This window comes from Triticum aestivum, chromosome 3B (genome assembly GCF_018294505.1).
Source record: "Triticum aestivum cultivar Chinese Spring chromosome 3B, IWGSC CS RefSeq v2.1, whole genome shotgun sequence".
Lineage (NCBI taxonomy): Eukaryota > Viridiplantae > Streptophyta > Magnoliopsida > Poales > Poaceae > Triticum > Triticum aestivum.
The window spans coordinates 280,822,584-280,844,647 of record NC_057801.1 but is presented as its reverse complement, the minus strand read 5'-3'; the positions used below and the strand labels follow the sequence as shown (position 1 = coordinate 280,844,647).

The 22,064-nt window shown below is 45.8% G+C and overlaps 1 protein-coding gene across 2 annotated transcripts; it reads left to right on the top strand.

Annotated features, from left to right (window-relative positions):
* Positions 1-1,177: 1,177 nt before the first annotated feature.
* Positions 1,178-9,654, top strand: LOC123069718 (ERI1 exoribonuclease 2). Of its 2 annotated transcripts, none has more exons than XM_044492659.1 (4): positions 1,178-1,419; positions 2,760-3,349; positions 5,680-5,855; positions 8,738-9,654. In XM_044492659.1, exons 2-4 carry the CDS (start codon positions 2,765-2,767, stop codon positions 9,222-9,224), a joined length of 1,248 nt encoding a protein of 415 aa, XP_044348594.1. In that variant the 5' UTR covers positions 1,178-1,419; positions 2,760-2,764; the 3' UTR covers positions 9,225-9,654. The 2 variants fall into 2 exon arrangements, with proteins under 2 accessions (XP_044348594.1, XP_044348593.1); XM_044492658.1 differs by lacking the exon at positions 1,178-1,419 and adding an exon at positions 1,561-1,648.
* The last annotated feature ends 12,410 nt before the right edge of the window (positions 9,655-22,064 follow it).

Sequence of the window (22,064 nt, the reverse complement as noted above, 5' to 3'; positions counted from 1 at the left end):
TTGTTCTTGACGAAGACGATGAGGAAGAAAAGAAAATGGCTACGCCCCCACCGCTCGACGCGACTCCAAGGTCGCCGCGGCTAGACAAGAAAGTTTGTACCCCAATTCCCGCCCCTGGTGTGATCGAAAAATAACCTATGAACCATAGTAGCCGTCGATGCAGAATCGGTTGACGGCAATCCTCCACCCCCGATGTGTTCAATCCCCTCCCTAACTCTCCAATCGCGTGCTCTAATATAAAGAAGTTAATCTACAAAGAGACAAGGACTTACCTCCATGGCCGATGCGCTCCGGTGGAGGTCTGCACTCGCTCCAGTGGTCGTCGTCGTCTTGGATCACTAGAGCTCTGGTGGTTGCCGCCGCCGGTGTGAGTGGGGAAGAGGGGATAGAGCGGTGAGGAAGGGAGGTGAGGATAATTTATGACGACACGTCGAGAAACAACGCGACTTCTCGGGACCACATCCACGCGTGCAACCACCCACGCCCACGTGCCTAGGGTTGCACCGCGCGGGCTTGGCTCCACAAAAACGACTGATTTTAGCATTCCTCTGGATGCAAGCCCAGAGGTGTTTTAATGTTCGTGCTATGCAGACCCAACAGTGAATGCGGGTAACCAAACGGGTCATTTTCTTCCTGTGCGGGCCTGATTGAGGTATATGCAACCTACCAAACGCGCCCTATAGGACCCACGCGTCTATCTTTTTTGAAGGGTGGGGCTGGGATTGTATATTCACTTGTACTCCATATTTGAAGTTGGAAATAGTTGCAAATTCCACGAGGTCAGCAACTTTTTGAAATCCTAAAACAAACTCCAATGTCAATCGTGCTATGATACTATGAATCCCTTAAAATAAAATACTCCTTCTGTCCGAAAATATTTGCCGGAGAATAGGGATGTCAACCGGGTCCCGTTTAAAGTCCACTTATGATATGATAGTTCAAAAAGGTTTTTAGTTTGTTTGAGGAAAATGAACTATCAAGCTAGAAAAAACTAACTAAACGGGATTGTGGACGCCATTTATTTGCCACTTACATCCCTACCGGCGAAATGTATGTATCTAGATGTATTCTAATTCTATATACATTAATTTTTATTTATTTTTTCGATAAGTATTTTCGGACGGAGGGTAAAATGAATCACGGATCGGGACGGTGGTGACGCCGATACGCAGTTCCAGCCTTTTCCCTTGGGCACACTATACCGCCGGCCGATACCGGAGCCGCGAAAAGGACCAAAAACCAGCGTGTCGCGCCACCATTGGGTCCCTGATCCGTACGCGCTGTTGGGCAGTTGCACCCGATCCCCGTCCGACCCGTCGCTGGGATAGGCAGAGAGGAGGGTATAGAGGAGAGAGGGGGTGGGTCGTCGGGTGGTGGCCGCTCTGTTCTTCCCTCCCGCTCTGGTTCTCGCAGTCACATGTACGTACGTGCGTGAGTGCGCGGACAAAAGCCGGATTCACGCCTCTTATCTCTCTTGCTCGATCTCGCCGTCGCGCGCGCTGATCTGCTGATTTCTCTTATTTTTTCTTTTTCTTTCTCCCGGGGGGGATCGATCAGGGTGGGGGGGGGGGGGGGGGGGGGGAGTTCTGATCCGGATGGTGCAGCGCTGCGTTAATGCCCACGGCCATGATTGATCACCAACGCGCAGGTCAGATCCTCCCTTCCCTCTAGATCTTGATCTCCCTCCCTCTTCTCCACTGTCCAGTGGCGGCGCGGGCAAAGCTGCGATTTTTCCGAGGTTTTCGAGGCAATTTTTGGTAGGGACGACGGGCACTAGGCCAAACCCCTCTCCTTCGGGGGGTTCAGTGTGTCTCCGTTGCAATTCTGGGTAACATTGGATGTGGTGCTTGTTCGGCTGTCAGCAAGTTTTTTAGGCATGAACTGGTCACTGGGGCATATCCGCAGTTGAATTTTGCTACTCACTGCTACGTGCCACTGTGGATTTTTCTGCTAAAACCGGATGGCGCATTTGGTTAGTGCTTGTAGTTTCTGTCAGCAGTCATGTTTGGTTTGGACCAGTGTAAACTGAAATCCGCCCTTGGCTGACATCACGTGGTAGCAACTACGTAGTTCTCCTCCGCAGCAAAAGGTGTGTGTTCTATAAATTGACGAGTAGCAAAGGCTAATGCACTGGTGATAGTGCTAAAGGCTGCTATATTTATGTTTCTATAAGATCTGTTTATGGGCAGAGTTAAGAGTGTTGCGTTTGAGCTATTATTATTAAAGGGTTTTCGGTTAAGCTGGTTTAGGATGGCCCCCTGTAGTTGGTTTCATTTACTTGTTCGGTTCTTCCTCCTAAATTCCACGGCACTTGTCGCAGGAAAAAAAGTGTAAGAACATAGAACCAACTGAAACATAAAATTTCTCACTTCTCCTGCCAAAGACCTCTAGCTACTGTATTTTGAGTACACGCCGTGATATCCATTTGACTGGAACAAATTCATGCTACACTTTTCTAGATAGTGAATGTCTATAGCTGCTAACTAATCATCGTTACAATTGACCATCAGGTTTTCATCTTTCTTTTCTGATTCTGTCTTTAATTGTGACATTTGTATGTTGCTTTGAGCTTAGCCAATTGCTTCAGCCATTATCTGCTTATAATAAATATGGTGTTCTCGGTATCATTTTGGTCCCTAAAAGGTTCATTGAAAATTATCATGTTACATGTGCAAGCTAACTGTTTTCCTTAACTCCATGTACTGTCTTACCTTGCTATATTAGTTCTATCTTATTCTTATCTACTTTTATCAATGCAGAGGAAATGCAAGTTAATAACGAGGCACCTCCAGGGTGTCTCAAGCCAAATATTTCTCAGTATAACCCTCAAGAACATAGAGGTGGCATTGAAGGATTTCCTGAGAATAATGAAAAAAAGAATGATAGCTTTGCAGCAGATAAAGTATGGGGGGCATCTCCTCTCCCAAATCAAGGATTTAACAGACCCTTCTACCGCCAGGAATTTTATGCCTGGCCGCATGTTTATTCTGATTACCAAATCCTGCGGCAGCCACAACCTTATGGATTTGACAATCAGTTTTATCAGATAAATAGGGATACATGTTTCCCCATTGAGAGAAGAGTTCAGTTCCCCTTGAAGATGCTCCCTCAAGGTTACCCTCATGATGCACAACTTCAGGAATTTCAATATTTTGTGGTTATTGACTTTGAAGCAACCTGTGACAAGGAGAATAACCCACATCCACAAGAGATCATTGAGTTTCCATCTGTCTTGGTTAACAGTGCAACGGGACAATTAGAAGCTTCCTTTCAAACATATGTTCGACCAGCATATCATCAAAATTTGACTGACTTCTGCAAGGAGCTTACCGGTATACAACAGATTCAGGTTAGAGCTATTCTTGCTTTTGAATATTCATATGTTTGATAATTATAGTCAGCATACTTATTAGTTTTCAACATGATTCCATTAGTGAATAGCTTGACTTAGTAAGCAATCATCTATGCAGTATAATTATAGAGCATATGGCAGAAACCAAATGAGCTTTCATGCTACTGTCAGTTATGTACACACATGGAAACTAGCTTCCTTTGTACATTTTCTATGGATTTTTAAATGAAATTCTGAGCTACATATCCAATTGGGCATATTCCGTAAGCCAAAAAATATATATTTATTCTAGATGCTAACCAGGATAAATACAGCCTGCACTCTATACTTCCATAGTACATACATGTGGCACAGTGGCAGTAGTTCTTCTTCTCATCGTTTACTAGCCAATTCCACCATTATCCTACATAGGCCCTTCAAAGTAGTCACATCTTCATCAGTGTCCAGTCGGTTGCCCATGCTTCCTAGATCTCACGGTTAGATTTCTCGTGCGGGTTCGATATAAACTTTGTTTCATTGCTAATTTTGGAAAGCTTCACTGAATCACTCTTCTTCAGTTATTCTCTCTAATCTGGTGTTTAGTAATTTGCTTCTTAGGATTTTATAATTTAATAATAATACCAAGTGATCTCTGGCATTCATAATTTCAACTTTGTAATGTATAACCGAGCAGTTCACTTCCGGCTTTTGGCAAATCACACTTTCAAACTCTTTCCGGAAGGAAATTTTTTGAAAGCTTTCTCTCAATCAATACTGGATCCAGTTGGTTACATAGGAAATAACGGAACCTGAATCCACAAGCAATACTGTTCCAATTGTCTCCAACCAGAAAATAGTGCCAAACCCCACGATCAATCTGGCGGCAGCTGGAGCTGGAAAGGGGCACATGCCTTTCAGTGGAGCAATGGGCCTTCAACTTGTCTGGCTGCAGAAATTTAACATGGTGGTGGCCACTGGCCAAAGCTGGGTGCCGCGGCAACACACCAGGGCCGGGGCTAGAGCTCCAATTACGCTGTTGTGAAGCAGGCTCATGTCTCCCTTTTTCTGCATTTCTCTTTCTGTACATTAATCAGGTGGGATTAACCATTGAGGCTACTGCAGTTGATGCCTAGTTGCTTGATTTTATAGGCCTGAGACCAAACAAGGTCCTGGCAGCAAAGTATGAGGGTGTAAACTAAATAACCAATAGAAACAATGTGTTGTATCCATATCTTTTGGTCCATGTAGTTCTTAAGTTAATATATGAGTGCTGAATGGTGGTGTACGCGACCTAACAAAGCTGGTTTTATGGGATGATTCATGAAATTGGTTTCCTTAAGAAATATCCCAAATTAGACAAACAAAATGTACCATACCAAACAAATTGTACCATACCAAGGTTTTAGCTACTCAGGCAAAAGGGTCAATCACCTTAGTAATCATGGTCTAATAGGTGCTTCATGTGAGTAACTCTGACCTTGGGTCATGTGCACAGCTAATGCAGACAACTACTGGTATCATTAGGGCACTACGGGTTTTGCAGACCTTTGTTTGACCTTATGTAGATGTCATTTGCTATTATGAACATTCTAAAGAGATGGCATCTCCTTGCAAAAAGAAAAAGAAGAAAAAAAAAGAAGGCATGGTGTTTGTTACTCAACAGTTCGAGGTAGAAACTGAATGCTGATGGGACAATGTGGATAATGAGTGATGGCCAATGCTGCCCTTTGACTGTTTGAGGAAACAGCTTCCCTGAGCCATCTGTAGAGCGAAGCAATTTGGATGGATATTATCCGTAGATCCAACGATATAAGATAATATAACATTTTGAAATGGAATTCTTAGATATTCTGTTTCTGTGTCCAACATTGATGCGAATGTTGGGAAAATAACTAGGCACCTGGCCTGCGCGTTCATGGTGAGATGTGGGCATTAGTTGACTAGACACTGATAAACTGACTGTATAGAAGCGTAGTTACCCTTCTGTGAGAGAAACTTAGCACATTACCTTTTGGTCACATTACATTAGCTTTCTTAGCAAGCATAAGGTTAGCTGATGATGTTCATAGTTTACCTTCTATTTTTATTTCTAATAATTTATATGTTTCGAATGTCGGCGTGAGCTGTCAAAAGTCAACATTTGTTAAGTAAAATCCCTATGTCACAAAAGAGAACTATATATGGTTTTGTAAACCTGTCATCTGCACATAGTTTTATGATCTACAATGTGAAAAGTGCCACTTTGATGAAGTCATCTTCTGCCCTTGTTAAAGAGTGTTGCAATGTATGACCAACACTTTGACTTGTGTATTTGGTCAGTAATACTGTTTTTGTTTATAAATGTCTAGGTGGACAGAGGTGTACCTCTAAGTGAAGCCTTGCTCATGCATGATAAATGGTTAGAGGAAAAAGGAATAAAGCACAAGAACTTCGCTGTTGTGACCTGGTCCAACTGGGATTGCCGTGTGATGCTGGAATCAGAATGCAGGTTCAAGAGAATCAGGAAGCCCCCTTATTTCAACAGGTAGCATATATCTCACATCTATATGGCTATAGCTTTGGTACCATGTTTTGTTTTGACTTAACACGTGTGTGAGTGTGACGTACTCCCTCATTTCATTTTAATAGGCCCATTTAAAAAATCATGTCGAAAATACTATGGCGTGAATGCATAGTAATGCTCTTCTATTCTTCTCTGGATTGCTTATTTATATGATTATATTATCGTCTTTCATAAGCATTTATGCATCACTAATCACACATGCCATGATTCCCTGGTGATTTTCCCAACTTTAGATCTTTATTATCTGTCTGCCAGTCAAAATACTCATTGAAAAGTTAGGAGGGTGTGGTATTTATTGGTGTGGTATTTATTATTATTTCTTCATTGTCAATTACCGTGGTGTTATTTCGGATGCTTGAAGGCCCCGAAATGAGATTGGATTAAGTTTAGTACCTTTTTTTTTTGAATAATAGGCCAGTTTGACTGACACTTTGATTAAGAAGTTGATTGCAATCTGTATCTAATCGTATGCTGTTAACAAAGATGTACAGGCTGGTTCTGTAGATTTCATTGTATCATTTTTCGTGAGTAACACCACGAGAGGGATAGGGGTGTTCCAGCATTTCATATAGAAGAGAGCTGCCCGGTTAATTAGGGAAAACCGGGTGAAAACCATATACAAAGGGCACGAAGCCCCCACCGGATGACAATGCGATGGAGGCAGAGAACATGCGCGACACCAAATACACCAACACGCCAAACTGAAGCCCATGAAGGAAAACATTTGCCACACTGATGAGAACTTCTCGACTTCTCGTCACCCTCCACGAAGCAAGGCCAGATCCGGCATGGCACACCCAGGGAGCAGCAGGAAGATGCCTCACCAAGCACCGACCACCAAACCGCGAGCGCCACCACCATTGGAGAAAGAAACGAATCCGCAAAGAGGAGCAGGATTGGGCTGCCCCATCACAGGTAGCGAAGGACGCGTGCCTCAAGAACAATGCCCAGCCTTCGACACCCTGACAAACTGCAACAATCTGGTGCTGCCACCCCGACGTCCAACAAACCTCCACCCTGACAAACTGCAACAATCTGGTGCCGCCACCCCGACATCCAACAAACCTCCACTCCCTGTGGATCCTCCTTCACCACCCTGACATCGACCGCCCACACGGCAACGCCTCATGAACTGACCGTCTCGCAGCCCACTGGTCGATAAACCAGAACCCACAACCGTGCACCAAGACCTAGGGCGACCTCCAACCGCCCTAGCAGCCCGAACAATCACTCTAAAGACATCGTGGCATGGCCCCCCCCACACATAGAGCCACCACCGTGATGCATTCTGACCCCCCCCCCCCCTTCTGGTCTCTACCTTCACAGATCTTAGAAGCAACGTCTGTGGCTGCTACCCTGCATCCTCCACTCCCTTCAGCGAAGCCACCAACATTGCCTCCCGTAGCTACGCTAAGCACCAAACCCACAACAAGCCCATGCCGGGGTGGGGGGTGCGCCAACCGGAGGCAGAGGGCCGAGGCCGCATGCTTCGAGACCTTGGCACCAGAAGGCGCCACCAGGATGAGGAGGGCACAACAAGGAGGGGAGAGGGGCGAGCTTGTTGCGGACCACCATCTGTGGTTGTACCGCCTCCGGCCACACAGTCTAACATGCCCAGGGCCTCCGCCGTTGCTCACCGCAGCATCAAGCGTCGGTTGAATCGCCGCTCACTGTCCCATGGTAGAGCACCGACCGTGCATCACACCGCAACCCACCTGCCTGGAGCCACCGCCCCATGGCCATGATGTGAGATTCCTGCACCCTGCCTCGCCATGGCCACCACACCAGGCCATACTGAGCCCCTACCTCCACATGCCGGTGCCCTCTCGCGCGAGAGGAGATGTCGTGCCGCAGCCGCTGCCACACGAACTTAACCCGGCGGTGGCAGGGGGGGGGGGGGGCGATGGGAAGGTTTGGCGGCAGCTAGGGTTTGCCTCCCATGTCGCTCGTGTAGAGCGACGTGGGGGCCTTCCTTGTTGGACGCAAGATGTTTCACTCTTCGTCGTACGGAGCATCTTATAGTTCAACATGCAGCTGTACTCCTGTCCTGGACGGGTTGATATGATTTGACCAATAAAAAACTTTGGTGGGGGCTTGGAGTTGATCCTCACGGATGCTCATTCTCACCCCCAGCAGCCCCAACCAAACACTATCATGGACCATGGAGAAGGCCAATTCTAAACCAAGTTAGAGGTGCTTAGCAATGCACTTAAGACTGTTCAAATCAATAATAATCCAGGTAGCTCTTATTCTCTTTTGATCTAACCGATAAACTAATCAAATACAGCTTAAGAGTTTTAGGTCGCCCTGTTCTTTTTGCTCTAAAAAAACTGTTATTTGTTTTCCAGTATTTAATATTGTCTGGCATTTGGATATTAAATGTTCTGCTATCACCATCATGAATTTATAAATTGTTTGGGCTTCTTTGGAATGCAATGAGCTTGCATGGAATGATACAATACCCTAGATTTCCTTTCAAAGCCCATTGTTCCATGTTGGTCCTATAGAAGAAGATATATGCTATTCGGAAAGATTTTGAAATAGTTGAAATATATGCAGAGTGTTCATTTATCATGTCACTTTCTGTTTATATGCTATATAATAAGTGATTAAATGGATCAATGGGTCTTTGTCCATATGCAACTGATTTTTCCAGGGATATGATTTCTCATGCATGACGATAAATTGATAATCAGTAAATAATCTTCTATAAATGGTAATATGCTAGGCCATCTCATTAAATGAGTCGTGTATTAAGCCTTTGAGGTCAAGTCCCTATGTTGTGTATTTAGAGAGAACAAGTTATCCTGGTCTTGACTCTAATATTCACAATATTTGATCAGGTGGATCAACTTGAAGGTCCCTTTCCAGGAAGTCTATGGGGGTGTTCGGTGCAACTTGAAGGATGCAGTTCAGTTGGCTGGTCTGACATGGGAGGGTCGTGCCCACTGTGGGCTTGACGACGCTCGCAATACTGCTCGCCTCCTTGCGCTGTTGATGCACCAGGGATTCAAGTTCTCCATCACCAACTCGCTTGTGTGGCAGCAACCTGCCCCGCAGGCAATAACGTGCCAGCCATCCCCATCCCCTGACCGTTCTCCAGACCTCACCCTGTTGCAGCAGCATAAGGCAAAGGAGATGTTGGGATCTCATGTCCATGCTCACCCATATGCCGGCAAGGCCGCTGGACAGGTCTGCTTCTGCGGAGCGCCGAGCAGGCCGAACACTGTACGCAAACCAGGTCCGATGCAGGGAAGACATTTCTATGGATGCGGCAACTGGACCGTCACGAGGCGGGCCATATGCACGTTCTTTGCATGGGCGTCGTGAATATAACGACGCCCTGTCCTTTGCGGAACTGGGCTGGTGCTTTTAACTAGGGGAGGCTACTAGTGGCGGCCTTGCCGTGCCTCCCCCTTGGTATATATATGATATATGACTTTGCTCATAAGACAATGGGAGTTGACTAGGTAGTATCTAACCTGTCATACTGACTTCTGTTGATAGAAGAGAGTGGGGATGAGATGCTGCTTAGGATGCTTTATCCGCGAATAATCTTGAAGTTTGTGGACGCTTGTGTTTTTTTCTTTCTTTTAACTCAAGTGGAACTCTAGTAGAGGTGTGCTTTGTGAGTAGATGTTGAAAGTGTGGATTGTGTGTGTTTGGTGCCTCGGTATTGATAATCAAGAACAAGTTACATATGGAACTTGAATCGCATCTGAAGATGGAAATAGTAGCCGGAATGGTTATTATTTTTGCCTTTTGAGGGTTGCAACTGAGTTTTCTCTTTTCTCCGAGACCCAGTTTTGCTGTTGAATTGATAATTCTTACAAAGAAATTGTAGGTGTTAAATTTCACAAAATCTATCTCTAGGGATCTGGTGATGTAAAGCTGTAGAAATAGCCCTAGGCCTCCTTTTTTGATTTAAAGGAATTGTTTGTAGAAATAAATTCCTATTCCTATCTAGGATAGGAATAAATTCTTTACATTTTGAAGTAAAAATAAATATTAGCATAGACTCAATGAAAGAATTCTTACCTTAGGCATCAAATGACATCTCTTTCAATTGAGGTATGTGTCATCATTTCACTTTCTATGATTTCCTATTCCTACAATATTTCTATTGTATGAACCAAAGGAGGAGAGCGGCTAAATGGCTCCCGAGCTCATTTGCTCCTGCACATGAACAGTAAAATCAAAAGAAATATTAGAAAAATTTAAAAAATCCCAATTTTTTTTACATGGAAGATATGCTAGTGCGCGAGGTTCATGCCAAATTTCAGCTCATTTGGGCATCCAAGCTGCTCCCCCAGATAAATGGTGTATGTGAAGTTTTTTACTGTTTCAGAGCGTTTTTTTTGGCCGAGAGCTGCTCAGATGTCCAAATTCACTGAATTTTGAGCGGACCTCACACACTAAATATTTTCGGATTTTTAGTATTTATTTCAATTTTACTGTTTACCGAGATTAGCTGAGTCAGGAGCCGAAATGGATATTCACCAAAGGAGGTCCTAGACTGAATGTGAATGCGTTACTTACAATGTTGTCGTGGAGTCAAAGGTTAAGCAGAAAGAAGAGGAAAAGGATGGGTCGACATGTATATTTTGTATAAATCTGCTTCACAGACGAATTGGACATCAATATTTTTGAAAAGAAAAAGAAAGGAAAAAGAAATTGTTGATGCACATTGTCTAATAAAGTTCGGGAATTGTGTAATCCTAGGAGCTTTATTGAAACACTATGATGCTAAACATCATTCACACCGGCAATAAACACAATACTTCAAACCGAACACATGGGACACCTCTTCGAAAACCTTTGAAGACTTTGAATTTGTCAGAGATCATTGGGACAAAGCAACAAAATTTGTCAAAGATGACAATCATATCAAGATCATAAACTATTGAGATTGATATTAGGTTGAATCCAAGGGATTCGACAAGCATCACTTTATCTATGTGTCGATCCTTTGAGATTGTAACCCTACCTAGACCCAATACCTTACTTTTCCCTATATCAGCAAATGTGTGATTTTGTGTAGGAAGACGTAGAGTTGAGTACATAAGTAAGCATCGATCACTAGTCATATGGTTAGTGTAGCCACTGTTCAGGATGCACAGAGATCCAGTGACATGCCTTCAGCATGTCACACCGTAACATGACCCTTGGATCTGGAATGGACAGCCCAAATCGAGCACTGTAGCAACAAAACACTGTGGACGTAATCCTGTAGACGAATCACTGTAGATGTACTATGGACTGGGTGATGTTCATGTCACCCCTGGCCGCTGGATCATGATCTGACGGAGGGGAGAGGGGGGCAAGGCACCATATTGTTCATGGGTGACATGCCCATGGCATGTCACTGGATCTCAATCCGTTCAGGATCCACTCAATGACTTTAGGAAATATATTCTACAGTACAGTTAGTGGGATAGGTGAAAGTGCTAGTTATCGGCTAGAGGGGGGGGGGGTGAATAGGTGATTTTTATGAAAGTCTTCAAAACACAAGGGCTTTGAAGACAAACAGGCAATACTGAACCTATGTGATATGCAGCGGAATGTAAACTACACTAGGCAAGCATTAGTCAAGCAAGCAGTACAGAGAAAGCACGAATACTATCAGCAGCTAGGTAGACATGATCAGAACGGAAGACGGTATGAAGCCAAACAGATATAAGTCTTAGTGAAGTCAAATGAATCAAGCAGGAAAGCAATGACTTCACGAAGACAAACTGAAAAGTAAAGAGAGTAGGGGATAGAACCAATTGCTTGGTGTAGACAAGGATTTGGTAGACCAGTTCCAGTTGCTGTGACAACTGTACGTCTGGTTAGGAAGGCTGAGATTGAACTCAGAAGACAGTGTCTTCACCTTATTCCCCTAGAGCTAAGAACACTTAGTCCTTGCCCTATCACTTAGGTAAGTCTTCAAGGTAGACTTCCAAACCTTCACAGACTTCATTCACCGGCGATCCACAATGGCTCTTGGATGCCCAGAACGCGACGCCTAACCAGCTGGAGGATTCACAGTCCTCAAGTGTAACAAGTCTTCAAATCACGCGGACAGAAAGACTTCAGTGATGCCTAACACTCTTTGGCTCTGGGTGTTTTGGGATTTGTCCTCGCAAGTATCTCTCTCTCAAATGCTTCGGAGGTGGGTTGCTCACAAACGATAAAAGTCATGCACTAACTCTGAGCAGCCACCAATTTATGTCTTCGCACGACAGTAAATAGCCCACCTTGGGCTATTTCTAGCTCAAGTGAGCAGCCACTTCAACTCCTGAAACAAACTATGTCTTCGCACTCCATAGTCTTCAAGTGAATGTCTTCATACATCATAATCCTCATCGTGAATGTATTCACGAACTACCATGGACTTCAATGTCTTCACACATTTTTAGGGGTGATCTCTAGTTGAAAAACCGAATCAGTGAGGGACTATTACCCGTGTTATCCTGCAAATCTCACAAACACATTAGTCCCTCAACCACGTTTGTCGTCAATACTCCAAAACCAACTAGGGGCGGCACTAGATGCACTTACAATCTCCGCCTGTTAGGTGATTGATGACAAGCTGGTTTAAGTTTTCAACGTGGATAAAAGTATGTGAAAGTTCATGTTTATGAGCATTGTCTGAAGGAAATATGCCCTAGAGGTAATAAAGTTGTTATTTTATATTTCCTTATTCATGATAAATGTTTATTATTCATGCTAGAATTGTATTAACCGGAAACTTGATACATGTGTGAATACATAGGCAAAACAACGTGTCCCTAGTATGCCTCTACTAGACTAGCTCGTTGATCAAAAGATGGTTAAGTTTCCTAGCCATGGACATGAGTTGTAATTTGATAACGGGATCACATCATTAGTAGAATGATGTGATGGACAAGACCCATCCGTTAGCTTAGCATAATGATCATTCAGTTTTATTGCTACTGCTTTCTTCGTGTCAAATATATATTCCTCCGACTATGAGATTATGCAACTCCCGGACATCGGAGGAATGCCTTGTGTGCTATCAAACGTCACAATGTAACTGGGTGATTATAAAGATGCTCTACAGGTATCTCCAAAGGTGTTTGTTGGGTTGCATAGATCAAGATTAGGATTTGTCACTCCGAGTATCGGAGAGAGGTATCTCTGGGCCCTCTCGGTAATGCACATCATATGAAGCCTTGCAAGCAATGTGACTAATGAGTTAGTTACGGGATGATGCACTACGGAACGAGTAAAGAGACTTGCCGGTAACAAGATTGAACTAGGTATAGAGATACCGACGATCGAATCTCGGGCAAGTGACATACCGATGATAAAGGGAATAACTATGTTGACATTGCGATTCGGCCGATAAAGATCTTCGTAGAATATGTGGGAACCAATATGAGCATCTAGGTTCCGCTATTGGTTATTGACCAGAGTGGTGTCTCTGTCATGTCTACATAGTTCTTGACGATTGGTATTATATGAGTTATGTGTTTTGGTGACCGAAGGTTCTTCGGAGTCCCGGATGACATCACGTACATGAGAGGAGTCTCGAAATGGTAGAGAGATGAAGATTGATATATTGGAAGGTTACATTCAGTCACCGAGATGGTTTCGGGAAGTTTCCGATATTTTTCGGAGTACCGGGAGGTTACCGAACCCCCCCGGGGAAGTAATGGGCTAACATGGGCCACGAGAGAGAGAGAGGGGGGACAGCCCACAAGGGGTGCCCCCCCATGGGAGTCCGAATTGGACTAGGGGAGGGGGCGGCGCCCCCCTTTCACTCTCCTACTCCCTCTCCCTTTCCCCCTTTGCTACTCCGTAAAGAAGGAAAAAGGGGGGGGGGCAAATCCTACTAGGAGTAGAGTCCTAGTAGGACTCCCCCCATGGCGCGCGCCCTTGGTGGCCGGCCTCCTCCTCCCTCCTTTATATATGGGGGGGGGGCACCCCAAAGGCACAACATTGTCTTGGCCGTGTGCGGTGCCCCCTCCACAGTTTACTCCTTCGATAGTATCATCATAGTGCTTAGGCGAAGCCCTGCGCGGATCACATCACCAACACCGTCATCACGCTGTCGTGCTGATGGAACTCATCGACTCCATCGACACTCTGCTGGATCAAGAGATCAAGGGACGTCATCGAGCTGAATGTGTGCAGAACTCAGAGGTGCCGTACGTTCAGTATTTGATCGGTTGACTCGAGAAGACGTTCGACTACATCAACTGCATTAAGTTAACGCTTCCGCTTTCAGTCTACGAGGGCACGTGGACACACTCTCCCCCTCTTGTTGCTATGCATATCCTAGATATATCTTGCGTGAGCATAGGATTTTTTTGAAATTGCATGCTACATTTCCCAATAGTGGCATCTGAGCCAGGTCTATGTGTAGACGATATGCACGAGTAGAACACAAAGAGTTGTGGGCGGTGATCGTTTTACTGCTTACCACCAATGTCTTATTTTGATTCGGCGGTATTGTTGGATGAAGCGGCTGGACCAACCTTACATGACCGCGTTCATGAGACTGGTTCCACTGACAGACATGCAACTAGTTTTGCATAAAGGTGGCTGGCAGGTGTCCGCTTCTCCAACTTTAGTTAAATCGAATTTGACTGCGGCCGGTCCTTGCAAAGATTAACACAACAAACTTGATAAATCACCATTGTGGTTTTTGTGCCGTAGGTTTGTACGGTTGATGCTAGAAGCCCATAGCAGCCACGCAAAACTTGCAACAAACAAAGTAGGGGACGTCTAACTTGTTTTTGCAGGGCATGTTGTGATGTGATATGGTGAAGACATGATGTGATATACGTTATTGTATGAGATGACCATGTTTTGTAAAAGTTATCGGCAACTGGCAGGAGCCATATGGTTGTCGCTTTATTGTATGAAATACAAGCACTGTGTAATTCCTTTACTTTATCAGTAAGCAGTAGTGATAGTCGTAGAAGCAATGGTTGGCGAGATGACCACGACGCTACGATGGAGATCAAGGTGCCAATGCGGTGACGATGGACATCATGATGTTGCTTCGGTGATGGAGATCATGAGCACAAGATGATGATGGCCATATCATGTCATATATTTTGATTGCATGTGATGTTTATCTTTTATGCATCTTATTTTGCTTAGTACGGCGGTAGCATTATAAGATGATCCCTCACTAAATTTCGAGGTATAAGTGTTCTCCCCGAGTATGCACCATTGTGAAAGTTCTTCGTGCTGAGACACCACATGATGATCGGGTGTGATAAGCTCTACGTTCAAATACAACGGGTGTAAGCCAGATTTGCACACGCGGAATACTCAGGTTAAACTTAATGAGCCTAGCATATACAGATATGGCCTCGGAACACTGGAGACCGAAAGGTCGAACGTGAATCATATAGTAGATATGATCAGCATAGATATGTTCACCATTGAAGACTACTCCATCTCACGTGATGATCGGACATGGTTTAGTTGATTTGGATCACGTATCATTTAGATGACTAGAGGGATGTCTATCTAAGTGGGAGTTCTTTAGTAATTTTATTAATTGAACTTAATTTATCATGAACTTATAGTTTTTGCATATCTATGTTGTAGATCAATGGCCCGTGCTACCGTTCCTTTGAATTTTAATGCGTTCCTAGAGAAAGCTAAGTTGAAAGATGATGGCAGCAACTACACGGACTCGATCCGTAACTTGAGGATTATCCTCATTGCTGCACAGAAGAATTATGTCCTTGATGCACCGCTCGGTGTACCACCTGCCCCAGCAACTGCAGACATTATGAATGCCGGGCAGTCGCGTGTTGATGACTACTCGTTAGTTCAGTGTGCCATGCTTTACGGCTTAGAATTGGGACTTCAAAGACGTTTTGAACGTCATGGACCATATGAGATGTTCCAGGAGTTGAAGTTGATATTTCAAGCAAATGCCCGAGTTGAGAGATATGAAGTCTCTAACAAGTTCTATAGCTGCAAGATGGAGCAGAATAGTTCTGTTAGTGAGCACATACTCAGAATGTCTGGGTACCATAATCACTTGACTCAGCTGGGAGTTAATCTTCCAGATGATTGTGTCATTGACAGAGTTCTTCAATCACTGCCACCAAGCTACAAAGGCTTCATGATGAACTACAATATGCAAGGTATGGAAAAGACTATTCCCGAGCTCTTCGCGATGCTAAAGGCCGCGGAGGTAGAAATCAAGAAGGAGCATCAAGTGTTGATGGTTAACAAGACCACTAATTTCAAGAAAAAGGGCAAGGATAAAAAGAAGGGGAACTTCAAAAAGACTGACAAGTAAGTTGTCACTCCAGGGAAGAAACCCAAGTTTGGACCCAAGCCTGAGATTGAGTGCTTCTACTGCAAAGGGACTGGTCACTGGAAGCGGAACTGCCCCAAGTATTTTGAAGATAAGAAGGATGGCAAAGTGAACAAAGGTATATTTGATATACATGTTATTGATGTGTACCTTACTAATTCTCATAGTAGTGCCTGGGTATTTGATACTGGTTCGGTTGCTCATATTTGGAACTCAAAGCAGGGACTGCGGATTAAATGAAGATTGGCTAAGGACGAGGTGACGATGCGCGTCGGAAATGGTTCCAAGGTTGATGTGATCGCCGTCGGCACGCTACCTCTACATCTACCTTCGGGATTAGTTTTAGACCTGAATAATTTTTATTTGGTGCCAGCGTTGAGCATGAACATTATATCGGGATCTTGTTTAGTGCGAGACAGTTATTCATTTAAATCAGAGAATAATGTTTGTTCTATTTATATGAGTAATATCTTTTATGGTCATGCACCCTTGAAGAGTGGTCTATTTCTGTTGAATATTGATCGTGATGATACACATATTCATAATATTGATGCCAAAAGATGCAAAGTTGATAATGATAGTGCAACTTATTTGTGGCACTGCCGTTTGGGTCATATCGGTGTAAAACGCATGAAGAAACTCCATAAAAATGGAACTATGGAATCACTTGATTATGAATCATTTGATACTTGCAAATCGTGCCTTACAGGCAAAATGACTAAAACTCCGTTCTCCGGAACAATGGAACAAGCTACTGACTTATTGGAAATAATACATACTGATGTGTGCGGTCCAATGAGTGTTGATGCTCGTGGCGGGTATCGTTATTTTCTGACTTTCACAGATGATTTAAGCAGATATGGGTATATCTACTTAACGAAACACAAGTCTGAAACATTTGAAAAGTTCAAAGAATTTCAGAGTGAAGTGGAGAATCATCGTAACAAGAAAATAAAGTGTCTACAATCTGATCGTGGAGGAGAATATTTGAGTTACGAGTTTGTCCTTCATTTAAAACAATGTGGAATAGTTTCACAGCTCACGCCACCTGGAACACCACAGCGTAATGGTGTGTCTGAACGTCATAACCACACTTTATTGGATATGGTGCGATCTATGATGTCTCTTACCGATTTACCACTATTGTTTCGGGGTTATGCATTAAAGACAACTGCATTCACTTTAAATAGGGCACTATCAAAATCCGTTGAGACGACACCATATTAACTGTGGTTTGGTAGCAAACCTAAGCTGTTGTTTCTTAAAGTTTGGGGATGCGATGCTTATGTCAAAAGGCTTCAGCCCGATAAGCTCGAACCCAAATCGGAGAAATGTGTCTTCATAGGATACCCTAAGGAAACAATTGGGTACACCTTCTACCACAAGTCCGAAGGCAAGATTTTTGTTGCTAAGAACGGAAGCTTTCTAGAGAAGGAGTTTCTCTCGAAAGAAGTGAGTGGGAGGAAAGTAGAACTTGGTGAGGTAATTGTACCAGCTCTCAATTTGGAAGGTAGTTCATCCGAGAAATCTGTTCCCGTGATGCCTACACCAATTGGAGAGGAAGCTAATGATAGAGATCATGAAACTTCAGATGAAGTTACTACAGAACCTCGTAGGTCTGGCAGAGCACAATCCGCACCAGAGTGGTACGACAATCCTATTTTGGAAGTCATGTTACTTGACCATGACGAACCTACGAACTATGAAGAAGCAATGATGAGCCTAGATTCTGTTAAATGGCGTGAGGCCATGAAATCTGAGATAGGATCCATGTATGAGAACAAAGTATGAACTTTGGTGGATCTTCCCGATGATCGGTGACTATCGGTGTCAAAACCGGTGGATCTCGGGTAGGGGGTCCCAGTCTATGCATCAAGGCTGATGGTAACAGGAAGCAAGGGACACAGATGTTTACCCAAGTTCGGACCCTCTCGATGGAGGTAAAACCCTACTTCCTGCTTGATTAATATTGATGATATGGGTAGTACAAGAGTAGATCTACCACGAGATCGTAGAGGCTAAACCCTAAGAGCTAGCCTATGATGGCATGAATGTAATTGTGACCGGCCTTCTAAGGACCAACCTCTCCGGTTTATATAGACACCGGAGAGGGCTAGGGTTTATATGGAGTCGGTTACAAGGAAGGAAATATAATATCCAGATCGCCAAGCTTGCCTCCCACTCCCATCCGGACACGGGCCGAAGTCTTGAGTCTTGTACCTTCATGCTTCAATAGTCTGGACGTGATACACAGTCCGGCTGTCCGGATACCCCCTAATCCAGGACTCCCTCAGTAGCCCTTGAACCAGGCTTCAATGACGATGAGTCCAGCGCGCAGTATTGTCTTCGGCATTGCAAGGCGGGTTCCTCCTCCGAATACTCCAAAGTAATCATCGAACACTTAGATCGTGTCCGGATATGCGAGATAATCTTCATATGCCACCGCAGAGAGGATGATATTTTACAAATGCAATCCGCTGACAACTTTTTCTGATGACATGACATGTTATTACGGTCGAATCATTATTCGATCCGTTTCCCCACAACCAGCTACAGTGCATATTGCGAGGCGGTTTCTTTGACACGTCCTGTCAAAGCAGAGATCGTGTCCCCTTATCACGAGATTCTCATTAATACGGGTATGGGTAATCTAACCGTGCTGCTAATCGCGGTGAGTGGGAGGCAGACGGGTTCCACCGGGCAAGTGGGGAGGCACAAAAAGCTTTCATCGCCTCTATAAGGAGGTCAGATTCCTTTCTCTTTTACCCACGCCTTCTCCTCCCGCTAGCTCATTCCCCTCTGTTCGAGCCCTAACGCCCAAGCACTTTTCTCCTCCATCGAAGAGAGGCTTTCCGAAGATGTCCGGATCCGGAGCTGGAGGCAGTTGGATGGCCTCAACCGTCCAGGAGAAGGACATCAAGAAGCTCCGGGGGGCCGGGTATCTGGCCCAGAAGATCGGCCACCGTCTTCCACCGGCGAGACACGTTGTACCCACTCCGGAATCTCATGAAAGAGTCGTGTTCCTTCCCCATTTCGCCCGTGGGCTCGGATTTCCCCTCCACCCGTTCGTCAGAGGAGTCATGTATTACTACGGGATCGATTTTCATGATCTTTCCCCCAACTCCTTTCTCAATATCTCGACGTTTATTGTCGTGTGCGAGGCTTTTCTCTGGATCCCACCCCACTTCGGCCTATGGCTGAAGATCTTCAATGTGAAGCCCAAGTTGGTGAGTGGCGAACACGCCGAGCACGGCGGCGCCATGGTAAGCAAGATGCCCAAGGCTGTTTGGGAGAAAGGCGCTTTCAACGACTCCATCAAGGAGTGGCAGCAGCAGTGGTTCTATATCACCGAACCACGTGGCAAGAAGTGGCCGGTAGCTCCAGAGTTCAGATCCGGAGCTCCACTGCGGCTCACGTCCTGGCTCAAGAAGGGCCCGAACTGGTGCTCGTACGACGAGCTGTTACTGCTCCATACGCGCATTCAGGGTGTGGTCGACAGGGACGTCAAGCTCGTCGACGTAGTCTAGGTGATGCTAGTTCGCCTGGTTCTCCCTTATCAGCGCCGAGCTTGTGCCCTATGGGAATTCGATCCGGCTGAGCACCAAACCCTTCGGGAGCTTTGTGATTCCTCCCACAAGGATATCTGGAAGGTGCTCTTTAAGTCCAGCAAATCGTGGCTGGGCCCCGCCGAGGACCGTGGGTATCAATCATCCCATTCTCCAAGCCCGGTAAGTCACAGCCACACTCTGTCTATTCATGCTTTAGTCGGCTTGTCATACGGGAGACATCCTAATCGCGTTTCATTGCAACTTGAGGGATGGGTAAAGAAGGTGGAGCAGCTACATTGTCCAGCCCCCCTACCGGAGGAACCGGCTGGACCCCTTATGACGAAGATGCTGGTCCCCGCGCCTTACAAGGCGCCAAAGAAAGAGGCCTCCAAGAAGGTCAAGAAGACCCGTGGTGGCCTTCGCCGTCGCGAGGCTTCGGATGTCAAATCCGAAGACTCCAGTGATGATCCTTCGTCCAAGGATGAAGAGGAGGAAGCAGAGGAGGATGAGCCTCACTCTGATGGAGGGAGGAAGAGGACCGCCTCCACATCTCTAGAGGCCGAATCGCCCAAGAGGGGAAAAAATCCCTCTCAGGGGCATCCCCTATAGCTGCCGATAACAGCCCGAAGTGGGATCCCAGGGCCCAGCCCCTGGAGAAGTCGTAAGTATCCAAACACACATATGCGTCCGGTATCGTTTTTGTGTATAGTAGTTTTGACTGTTGCCTACATATTGCATAGTCCGGCAAGGTCCTACGCCGGCCGGTCCTCGTCGGAGGATTCACTGGGCTCGGACGCTTTAGCGAGCGAGACGCCTCCGCAGGCCCCTTCCCCCAAGTCCGAGCGCGACACTGAGGTGTCATCTCGGCAAGACCCGGACCAGGGAGGACATATCCCTGGTGCCGAACACGCGGGGATGGATACGGCCCTCGGGACCTCTAGGGTTCCGGGATCGAGCGAGCAGCCACCCCCGATGGTGGGGGGCCTGCCTATGCTGCCGGCGTCCTCTGTTCGAGCAGAGCTGCCTGGCGGTCTATCGACAGTGTTGAAGAACGCATCTATTGTCGATGAGCATCGGGCCCTTATGGGCGCAGTGGTTGAAAGGATTCAGTCTGCCGAGAGCGGGCTGAACGAGTCCTGCCTTGACCTTATAAAGGCTTTTGAGGTATGTTTCCTAGGAAACCCTTGAGGAATTGTCATAATATGAGTAGTAGCCCCTGATGCACTGTCCGACGGAGGAGACAGAGCCGGCCAGGGGATCAAAACCCCTGCTCTCGCAGGAGCCTATGTGAATGACGTATACCCTTTTGTGTGAAAACAGGCATCCGCAGAGAGGACGGCCGCTTACAATGCGTAAGTGTCCGAACTGAAGCAAAGCCTTGCACTGGCCGAGGAGGAACTTGGCCGCGTGAGGAAGCAGCTGGAAGATAAGCGAGGTATGTGGAAAACATTTGTATTGGAGTTGGCACGAACGAATGGTTGTGCATAAAGGAAAAATATTAGTATTGTGTGCTCTAGGAGCGGGTGCTGAATACGAGGCACTAAAGAAAGCTCTGGCTGATGCCAACAAGAAGGCTGAGGCCTAACATGCGCTTCGTGAAAAACACGAGGCCAGGGTTATCACAGCTGAGCGAGAGCTCTAGGAGGCTGTGAAGAAAAGCGAGGGCTTGGAGCAGAGTCTAGAAGGGAAAGAATCCGAGCTCGCCCAAGCTCTTGAGGCTGCAGAAGGTGCTCGAGAAGAAGCCCGAGGTGCTGTGAGGGACATCCAGGAGGCCCGGAAAGTGGTAGCTGGTAAGGCCTTCTGTATTCTTAGCTCTTTATATGTTGGAATGTGAAGAATCCTAAGCGGCAAGCTGAATTCTTATTTTTCCAGGGGCTTTTGCGGATCTTCCTCGCAACATATCAGATGCTGCTCAATTCTACTGCACCGAGGGGAAGAAGACTGCAGAGAGGGATTTCTGGTCGCAGTATCCGGAACTATATGGTGCCATTTATCGATCAGCTGAAATAGCTGGCCGAACTGCACCAGGAGGCCGAACTAGCCATGAAGGACTTAGTTGTCCGGCTGTGGCCTGCGGAGCCGATTCCAAGCAGCTACTTCGGACTCGTCAAGCGGATTGTGGGCGCCTGTCCTCATCTTGATGCTATCAAGCGATCAGTCTGTATAGAGGGTGCGCGTATGGCATTTGCCCGTGCGAAAGTGCATTGGGGGAGGCTTGACGCGGAGAAGCTGATGACTGAGGGGCCGCCGGAGGGTAAGGAGCACCGCAAGCCCGAGCTATATTATGAAGGTGTAATGAAAGGGGCCCGCCTTGTGGCGGACAAG

Bases quoted from the DNA above. Each gene is read 5' to 3' on its own strand.
- LOC123069718 (XM_044492658.1), top strand. From the start codon at position 1,615: ATGCCCACGGCCATGATTGATCACCAACGCGCAG. The intron at 3,350-5,679 runs GTTAGAGCTATT...ATAAATGTCTAG, and splicing joins CCGGTATACAACAGATTCAG to GTGGACAGAGGTGTACCTCT. The intron at 5,856-8,737 runs GTAGCATATATC...ATATTTGATCAG, and splicing joins AAGCCCCCTTATTTCAACAG to GTGGATCAACTTGAAGGTCC.